This window comes from Empidonax traillii, unplaced genomic scaffold (assembly GCF_003031625.1).
Source record: "Empidonax traillii isolate 1590-97213 ecotype Southwest subspecies unplaced genomic scaffold, ASM303162v1 scaffold1671:size75888, whole genome shotgun sequence".
NCBI lineage: Eukaryota > Metazoa > Chordata > Aves > Passeriformes > Tyrannidae > Empidonax > Empidonax traillii.
In genome coordinates, this window is record NW_020956864.1 from 61,083 (window position 1) to 70,712 (window position 9,630).

At 67.0% G+C, this 9,630-nt stretch overlaps 1 protein-coding gene across 1 annotated transcript; it reads right to left on the bottom strand.

Moving 5' to 3' along the window:
* Nucleotides 1-1,222: 1,222 nt before the first annotated feature.
* Nucleotides 1,223-8,173, bottom strand: SEMA6B (semaphorin 6B). The gene is made up of 16 exons (XM_027908287.1): nucleotides 8,022-8,173; nucleotides 7,438-7,567; nucleotides 7,084-7,144; nucleotides 6,910-6,972; nucleotides 6,464-6,565; nucleotides 6,066-6,156; nucleotides 5,870-5,989; nucleotides 5,697-5,785; nucleotides 5,353-5,570; nucleotides 5,010-5,141; nucleotides 4,218-4,367; nucleotides 3,247-3,441; nucleotides 2,886-3,026; nucleotides 2,560-2,637; nucleotides 2,312-2,370; nucleotides 1,223-2,229 (listed from the first exon to the last, which is right to left on the bottom strand). Exons 1-16 carry the CDS (start codon nucleotides 8,134-8,136, stop codon nucleotides 1,247-1,249), a joined length of 2,727 nt encoding a protein of 908 aa, XP_027764088.1. The 5' UTR covers nucleotides 8,137-8,173; the 3' UTR covers nucleotides 1,223-1,246.
* Between the last annotated feature and the right edge of the window lie 1,457 nt (nucleotides 8,174-9,630).

Sequence of the window (9,630 nt, forward strand, 5' to 3'; positions counted from 1 at the left end):
ACCTCACATGTCCTCCCCCCAGTGGACCCCAGTGCAAAGTGTCCCCATACCACTTGTCCCTCCTCCCAGAGGACCCCAAGAATTGGTGTCCCCACCCCAAGGAACCCAACTCCAGGTGTCCCCACACAAAACATCTCAATGCCAAGTGTCCCCATGACATCTGTCCCTTTGCCAGATGTCCCCACCCCACATGTCCCCGTGCCACCAGAGCCCCTCGGGGGGGGGGGGGGGGCACGGGGAGGGGGTTTGTGAGCCAACAGGACCCCCCCAATCTGTGTCCCCCCAGTCCTCTGGCCCCCCCCTCGGCCCATCCCGGGTCCCCGGTTGAGGGGGGATGTAAAAAGTCGCCAAGGCGGCGGCGGGGGAGTCGCCTCCGGTAACCGGGTGTTTATTGGGGCCGCGGGAACAGCCCGCGGGCGGCCGCATGCATGGCCGCGGGGGAAGGGGGAGGCTCCCGCCGCCCCCCGCCCTATTTACAGCCTGCCACCCCCTGGGGAGCTGCCACCCCGCCCCGGGGACCTGCCATCCCCCCCCCGCGAACCGCCACCCCGGGTGGGTGCCAGGCAGGGGTGGCACCGAAAGGGCACCCTTTGCCAGCAGAGAGTGGGTTCGGTGGGGACCCCCCCAGCCCCAGCGGTGACCCCCCCGCCCCGGCTGTGCTTTCCAGGAGGGGGTGCTGGGGGAGGGGGGATGGATAAGCACCCCCCAAGCTGGCACCGGGCAGGGGTTGACCCCAGACTGGGGGCTGAGAGTGCCCCATCCCCGGATAACACACACGCTTGGGGGGCCCCCATGCCCCCCGCACCCCAAATGTTCACCACGTTCCATCGCCACAACCAATGCACCCCGGTGGCACCTCCGGGCCAGGTGTCCCCCAGGGCGGGCGGCAGCACCCAGAGAAGCTCCCCGGGGTGCCCCTGACGGGCCGAGGGGCTGCGGGCTGGGGGGGCACCACGCAGCACCTGTGTCTGTACGTCCATCCTGCTGCCCCCCAGGGATCCCCCTCCCAGGGTGCTGCGGGCCCTGAGTCCAGCCTGGGGAGGGGACACGATGGACAGACCCCCCCACACACCCCCGGCATAGGGGGCAAAGCGCAGGGCACCGCCCCACGCCACCGGGGGGACACCCCCAAACCCTCTCCGGGGACAGCCGGGGGGGGTGCCCGTCCCGCCCCTCACCCCACGCCCGCAGCTCCTGCCCGGCCCGGCCACCCCAGGGCGAGGGGGACACACGCAGGGTGGGCACCCTATTTCCCCGAGGGAGTCCGCTCCACGCCGTAGCGCAGCAGGTGGTGCAGGTCCGTCAGCGCCCGCGGCGTGCCCGCTGCCCGCGGGGCCCGCGGGGCCGTCCCGTGCCGCCCGTAGGCGCCCGCCGCGGCCTCGCCGCTGTTGAACGTGTGGTTCCTCTTGAGGTGGGCGCCCGCGGGGCGGCCCGTGCCGTTGTTGGCGTTGAAGTTCAGCTGCTCGGGGTGCCAGGACGGCCCCTCGGTAAAGTCCCCCCCGTCCCCGCTGGGCGCCGAGACCACCCGTCGGCGCTCGGGGCTGGGGCGGGGCGTGCTGCCGAAATCGCCGTAGGAGCTGCGGGGCGGGCGGCGGGCGCCGGCTGGGGGGTGCTGCCGGGCGCGGGGACCCTCCTGGGGGTCCCGAGCCCAGTGCCCGTCACCTGAGGAGTCGCTGAGTTCGGCCTCCAGCTCCTGGTCCACCAGGATGGCGTGGCAGGAGAGGGGGATGCCTCGCGGCCCGCGGCCGGAGCCGCCGTGCCCCCTCCCGGCGCCGGCGGGGCCGGAGCCGCCCCCAGGGTCCCGCAAAGCCGCGTTGATGATGTTGTGGCTCTGCTCCCAGCTGCAGTTCTGGAGCGCGCCGGGGCAGCGCTTCTGCTGCAGCGGGGTCTGCTCCGGCGTGGGCAGCACCCCCGAGTCCAGGTCGTGCGGGGCCGTCACCTTGCCCAGCTCCTTGGGCCACCCGTTGGGCATCAGCGGGGCCAGCAGGGCGCCGCGCGCCCGCCGCTCGCCCAGCCGGCTGACGCTCACCACCGACTCGCTGTGCGCCAGGATCGTCTCCTTGTCCTTGCGCCGCGCCAGCTCCTTGCGGTCGCGGTGCCCGATGAACCAGCACACGCTGAAGCCGGAGATGACGGCGCCGATCACGAAGGCGGCCACCGACGAGATCACCAGCAGGTTCACCGACACCAGCCCGTCGGGCTCGTCCACGAAGCTCTCGGTCACCAGCCCTGCGTGCCGGGGAGGGGTCAGGGAGGGGACCCACGGGGGCCACCGCCACGTCCGCGGGTCCCCTCCCGACCCTGAACTCACCCTCGCACTCGCCCAGGTGGGACGTGCTGCCGCCGCCGATGTCCTGCTCGAAGGACACCCTGGGGGTGCAAATTGAGGTGGGTCAGAGGGTCCCAAATGGCCTGGGGCAGTCTCCCAGCTCCCTTTGGTGAGCCGTGGGCTTGCTGGGGCTCTGTGGTTGGGGGGGGTTCAGGAGCCCAGGCTCTCTGGGAGGACCCCACTGTCCCCCCTCCATGTCCCCCAGTGTCCCCCAGGCCTGGCAGCGTTACCTGGGACTGGGCTCCAGGAAGACACAGGAGCCCTCGGGTGTCCAGCCACAGTAGGGATCCCGGCTCCCCAAGCAGTTCCTGGCAGGGAGCAGAGACATCGGGATCAGCCCTGAGGGGAGGGGGGACACAACACCCCGGCCCCCAGGAGGGACCCTGCACTGTGCTGTGCCTCAGTTTCCCCAGCTCTGCTCCCAGCCATGCCGAGCCCATCCCAGCCAGATCCCGGCACGGGGTGAATTCCTGGGAGATGTGAAGGTGATGTGAAGCCCCCCTGCCCCCTGCACACCCCCCACCCAGCCAGCCCTGCCCACCCCAGGCACACTCACTTCATGCAGCCCGAGTGCTGCTGGCAGCGAGCCACGGGCACCCTGGCCACGCACGGGGGGAAGGCCAAGAGCAGGGACCCCGCTGCCTTGTCCAGCTCCAGCCCCAGGAGTCGCCGCTCGTCCTCCGTGTCCCGGCCACACCTGACGGGGCAGAGCTCAGCGTGGTCCGTGGGGCCCCACCACGGAGCCCGCCCCAGCTTAGGATGGTCCACTGGTGGTTGTGTCACCCATTCCCCCACCCTGTTCTTCCCCCCACTCTGACCCATCCTCTCCATCCATCCATCCATCCACCCACCCACCCACCCACTTGTCCATCCCTCCACCCACTCACCACGACCCCCAGTCCCCCTCCCACACTCACCTCCCAGGCTGGTAGGTCTCAAACTCCTCGAGGAAGACACTCTGGCTGCCGGGGGCGGTGGGTGTGGGGCTGCTGGTGGCGTTGGGCAGGATGAGGAACTTGAGGACGGTGCCGGTGCTGGAGCCCAGGAACACCACGGTGTGGTTGCCCCACGGCCCCGCCGCGTTGTCCACCACGATCTTGCGGAGCTGATACCTGTGGGGTGGGGACGGGGCAGGTGTTGGTGTGGGTGGCAGTGGGACTGTCCATGGGAAGGGGGAAACTGAGGCAGAGAGGTGGGGACTGGAACCCTCCCTGGGGGAGGGAGAGGGTGTGGCTGTCCCAGCATGGGGAGTCCCCCAGATCCCAGATGGAAATGAATCCAGGTCCTGGCCAGGACCCAGCCAGACCCATCCCAGATCCTACTCAGGATCCTGCCTACATCCTACCTGGATATAGACTGGATTCCACCCAGATCCCAACTGGCATCTAGCTCAGGTCCCACTGAGGAACCAGCCCAGATCCTCCTCAATCACTCTGCAGGATCCCAGCTGGTCCCCAGCCCCGCTGCCAGCCCCACATCCCTGTCCCCAACCTTGTGTCCCCATCCCCATATACTCATTCCCATTCCCATCCCTGTATCCCCATTCCCATCCCATGTCCCCAGCCCCATCCCACGTCCCCAGCCCCATTCCCACCCCTGTACCCCTGTCCCCACCCCGTGTCCCCATTCCCACTCTCATTCCCTGTCCCCATCCTGGCTCTCCCCTGGCTGCCCTGCCGGCGGGAGCCGCGGCCCGAGAGCGCCGCTTGATTAATTCCCCATCAAGCAGCAATTAAGGCAGATTTAATTAGGACGAGACAATCTCGGCTGCAAAGTGCATGAGATTCATCAGCTCTGCCGGCGCTGCCGGCTCTGGCTCACACGGGCCAGCGTGGGAGGCTCTGGGCCAGCATTCCCAGTTTCCCCCCGGGGCTTCCCCGGCACCCACCGGGTCATGGTGCGGAGGATCCAGGGGGCGTTTCCCAGGGCCGGCACCGCCTCGTCCATCAGCGGGTGTGTCTTGACGAAGTTGAGGATCTCGTCGGGGAAGGCGCTGGAGGAGTTGTAGCGCATCCCCGGGGCCGCGCAGCAGCCGGGCCTGCGGAGGGCACGGCTCGGTGACAGGGACACGGCTCGGTGACAGCGACGGGGCTCAGTGACAGCGGCCACAGCGCCACCTGGCCCTGTCCCCAGCCTGTCCCCAGCCCGCCTGGTGCTGGCTGAGGTTATCACCATCCCTGTCCTCATCCCTGTCCCCATTTCAGGGGGTACTGCCCGTGGTTATCACCAACCCTGTCTCCATCCTTGTCCTCATTCCAGCTGGTTCTGGCTGTCACCATTCCTGTCCCTATCCCTCTCCCCATTCCAGCTGGTACTGGCCACGATTATCACCATCCCTGTCCCCCGTCCCTGTCCCCCTTCCAGCTGGTGCTGGTCCTGGCTGTCACCATTCCTGCCACTGTCCCCATTCCTATGTCCGCTCCCACCGCTCTCCCTGCAGGTACCACCCCTGGCTGTCCTTGTCCCCATCATCATTCCCATCATCATCCATGTCCCTGGCCCCATCCCCACCACCCTCCCTGCAGGTATCCAGCCTGGATTCCACCCAGACGGGGATGGAATCACAGGGATCCCATTGCTCCCACTGCTTCCATTTCCCCCTGGCAGGTACCAGCTCTGGCTGTCGCTGTCCCTGAGTGTCCCTTCCTACCTGTTCCCATCCCTGTCCCTGTCCCCTCACCGTGGCTTTGGCACCATGTCCTCGGGCACGGGCGTCCAGATGGACTCGGGCGACTTCTGCTCTCGGAACCGCCCCTCGAACACCGCGGCCACCTGGGTCATGTCGAAGGCGCACACGGCAGAGCCGGGAATGCTGCAGGAAAATGGGATGAGCATCCCAACCCTTCCCACAACCCCCCACGGCTCCCAGGAGCCCTGGGGGTCTGCAGGTGAAGGCACAAGAGGGGCACCCCACGGGAAGGGATGTTGGGGTACTTAGGGGCACCTATGGGACAGAGGGGTTTTTTGGGATACTTTGGGGTTAGGAAATAGGGGGGGGAACCCACGGGACAGGAGGCTCCGACCTGTTGGCGGGCGTGGAGAAGACGGCGAGGACCACGGGCCGCCCGTCCAGCTCCAGGATGTCCGTCACGGCCTGGATGACGTTGAAGTAGAAGTGGGAGTCGCCCGGCACGGAGCAGTTGAGCCGGGCCTTGAGGAAGGAGGTCCACTGCTTCTCCAGCACCCGCTGAGAGCCCCCCATGTCGTTCTTGCACACCCGGGCCACCCGCGACACCACCACCTGCGGGGCGGGCACCCGTCATCAACCCGGCCCCCACCCCAACCGTCAGGCCTGGAGATCACAGCCTGGTTGGGGTTGGAAGGGACCTCAAAGACCACCTAGTTCCAGGTGGGGGACGTGTCCCACCTTCTCCAGGTAGTTGAACTCCATGGCGATCTCCCGGAAGAAGAAGTAGACGTGGCTCCTCCACTCCACGGCGTGCACGAAGTAGGGCTCTGCGGGGACAGCGGGATCAGGGCCAGGTGGCAGGGGGCATGTGCCACGTCCTGGCACGGCCCCCGGGGGGTGGGGACACGCACCTTTGAACCACTTGGAGTCGTGTTTGACGGTGCGGAGGGTGGGGCTGTCCCCGAGGCTGCGGTAGATGACGGCGTCGATGGCCAAAAAATCGGTCACCGTGGCGGTGAAGAGCATCCCCCCTGCACGGGACGGGGTGTCAGCGGGGCTGGGAGGGGGCACTGCACCCGCGGTGACACCCCTGGGGCCACCACTGACCTGTGAACAGGGCCACGTTGGCGTGTTTGGGGTCGTAGGGACACCGGGCCATGCCGCTGATGTTGTCCCCGACGGGCTCCAGCGTGTCCATCTGCGGCGGGTGACACGGGACGTGAGGACACACCCAGGGGTCCCCCGTCCCAGCAGAGGGGTGGCACGGGTGGGGCTGAAGTTGTCAGTGCCACAGACCCTCCTGCCCTCTGCCATGGGTGTCCCCTCCTTCCTTAACCCCAAAGCACCCCAGTTAAACCCCTCCCCGTGAGTTCCTCCCTCCTGCCTTCACCCCAAAACCACCTTTCCCACGGGTGTCCCCCTCCTGCCTTCACCCCAAAACCTCTCTCCCGTGGTTATCCCCCTCTCCTTCCCCCCCCATAACCCTCCCACGCTGGGAGGCTCACGCTGTAGTTGGCGCAGACGGGGTTGAAGGCGTTGGTGCCACACACAAACAGGAGGCTCTCGTTCCTCACCAGCAGAACCTTCACGAAGTTCCGACACTCTGCCTGCGCCGGGGGAAGGGGGGGGACCGTCACCCCTCGGCCCCCCAAACCCCCCCCCCAACCCTGCTCAGACCCCCCCTCGCCACAAGGGGATGGTTTGGGGGGGTTGGGGGGTGGGGGGGGAGATGTTCCCATCATTTATGGCGGCTGGGAATGGGATTTGTGGCCCCGAAGAATTAATTACCGACCTAATTAAGCGGCCAATAAATCAGAGACTGGCTGGCAGGGGAGCGGGGAGGGTGACAGCGGGGAGGGGACAGGCTGGCCTTGCCTGTGTGGCAGGGGGGGGCACAGATGGTGCTCAGCCCCCCCTAGAAGGGTCGCAGACCCCCCCACACCCCCCGTACCTCGTGCTTCCCCTTCATCCTGCAGATGCTGATGTCATGCTGGTTGGAGCGCCACGTCAGCTTCTGGGGGGGGTGGAAAACCAGCGTGGAGGATCCAGCAGTGCCCCCCTGCACCCTCTTAGCACCCCCTGAGTCCCCCCCAAACCCCCTGAGACCCCCTGCCCTGGCACTTACCCGGTGGTAGCGCAGCTCCCCGGCCCCGCTGGGCTCCAGGCTCACCCGGTACACGTTGTCCCTGGGGAGGGGGACACCGCTGTCACCACCCCCCCTGCATTGGGATGTGCCCCCTCCCCTAGCCAGGCGTGTCAGGGGGTGTAGGATCCACCAGCACCCCCCTCCCTGGAAGGTTTGAGGTGCTGGGGTGGGCTCTGAGCACCCCCAGGGTAAGGACAGCCCCTCTGGAACCTCCCAAACACCCCATGGCAGATTTTGGGGTGCCCCGGGGCAGGTAGTGAGGTGTTGCCCAGCCAAGAGAGTTTGGGGTGCCCACCCCATGCAGAGGAGGTTTTGGGGGGGGCTGGTTCAGACCTGTCCCCGATGAAGAGGGTCCTGTTGACCTTGAGGATGCGCTGGATGTTGAGGCGTTGGGGGGTCCCCCCCTCAGGACCCCCCGGGCGGCTGCTGCCGTGGCCCACGAACACGGGGTAGTGTTTGACATCTGGGGGGGGCACAGGGGGGTCACACAGGGCCAGGGTACCCCTCCAAAGCTCAGGAGACCACCCACGCCCAGCCCTGCCCTGGAGGCACCTCCCTCCTGCCTTCACCCCAAAGTACCCCAAAACCCCTTCCACAGGTGCCCCCCTGAAAGTATCCCAACCCCCAGCCCTCCCTCTCCTACCTTCACCCCAAAAAACCTTCCAGTGGGCATCCCCCTCCTGCTTTACCCCAAAACACCCCAAAACCCCCTCCCATGGGTGTGCCCCCTCCTGCCTTCACCCCAAAACCCCCTCCCATGGGTTTGCCCCCTCCTGCTCACATCCCAAAACATCCCAAAATACCCTCAGTGGGTTGCCCCCCCTGCCTTCCCCCCAAATCACCCCAACCCCCTTCCCCTCTCCGTGCCAAGCTATGCCCCCCTTGCCCTTTGCCCCCCACGCCGGGTGGGCACTCACAGTCCGGGGGGGCCACGGAGATGGGCCTGGGCTCCTCGGGGAAGGTGCCCCACGCCGTCCTCTGGGCCAGCAGCAGCAGCAGCAGGACCAGGGGGACACGGGCTGGTGGCCCCATGGTGGCCCCTGCCCCGGGTGGGCACCCAGTGGACCTGAGGGCACGGGCAGGGCTGGGAGGGGCAGGTCCCACCGGGATCCCGAAGTTACCCCCCCTACCCTAGAGACCCCAAAGCCATCCCCACTCCTGGGGGGGTCTCTGGGTGGTGAGGGGTGACTGTGGGGAGGTGTCCCCTGCCCTGAGCCCTCCCAGTGCCTGCCTGGCTCCACAGTGGGGACACTGGGCCCAGACTGGGCCTGACTGGTGGCTTCTCACTGTGGGAGGGGGGAGAGGGAAGGCAGGGCTGGGGACATGGGGACAGGGGGACATGGGGATGAGGACACAGGGATATGGGGACATGGGAACATGGGGACTTGGAGACACGAGGACACAGGAATATGGGGACACAGGGACACAGAGGTTTGGGGACACAGGGACATGGGGACGTGGAGACATGGGGACATGAGGATGAGGGACAGGGAGACACGAGGACATGGGGACACAGGGACAGGAGGACAGGCTGATATGGAGCCATGGGGACATGGGGACACAGGGACACGAGACAGGGGGACAGGGGGATGTGGGGACAAGAGGGAAGCCAGAGAGACTCTTCCCCACCCAAAATGCCACCGGGATGGCTTGGAAAATCCCGAGGGACACATCGGAGCACCATGTGCCACAGCATCCCCCACCAGGACAGCCCCAGTGCCACCAACACCCCCGCCCCGTGCCGTGCTGGGCCACCATCCCCACCCTGTCACCCACCCCGGGGCTGGGGCCGGGCTGGGTAATTAGCAGCAGGGCAGGGAATTAATTGATCATTAATTCCACGGGCATGGGAACGATCGAACCGGCGCCCTCCTTGTGCCACATCCCCCCCGGGCACCGGGGACGGTGACATTGTGTGGGGCTGGGGGACACAGAGCCTGGACAGTGGGGACACTCGTCCCTAGCCCCTCCGTGGTGTCACCAGCCCCAGGTAAGACCTGGCACTGTCCCCATCCAGGTCCCCTCTGCGGTGTCACATCCCCTGGGGACAACTGACCCCGTCCCCACATTGTCACAGCCACAGGAACCCCCAACCCTGTCCCCACGATCTCAGGGACATCCAACCCTGTCCCCACAATCTCAGGGACATCCAACCCTGTCCCCACAAGTGTCACAGCTGCAGGGACACCAACCCCTGTCCCCGCGGTGTCACAGCCCCTGGGGACAACTGGCCCCATCCCCAGGGTGTCACAGCCACTGGGGACAACTGGCCCCATCCCCAGGGTGTCACAGCCACCGGGGATGTCCAACTTTGTCCCCACGGTGTCCCCAAAATGCAGGAAATGAGCCGTTTGTCACCTGCGTCACGTGGTGTCACCCGAAAGCCACCAAACTTAAGCACCAGAGAGGGGAAAGGGGGACCCCAAAAAAAGCCACCCAGGGGATGGACGGGCAGTGCCGATCAGCCACCTGAGAATTTGGGTGGGATCTGCGGAGGAGGGGGGGGGGGCGGGGGGGGGGGGGGGG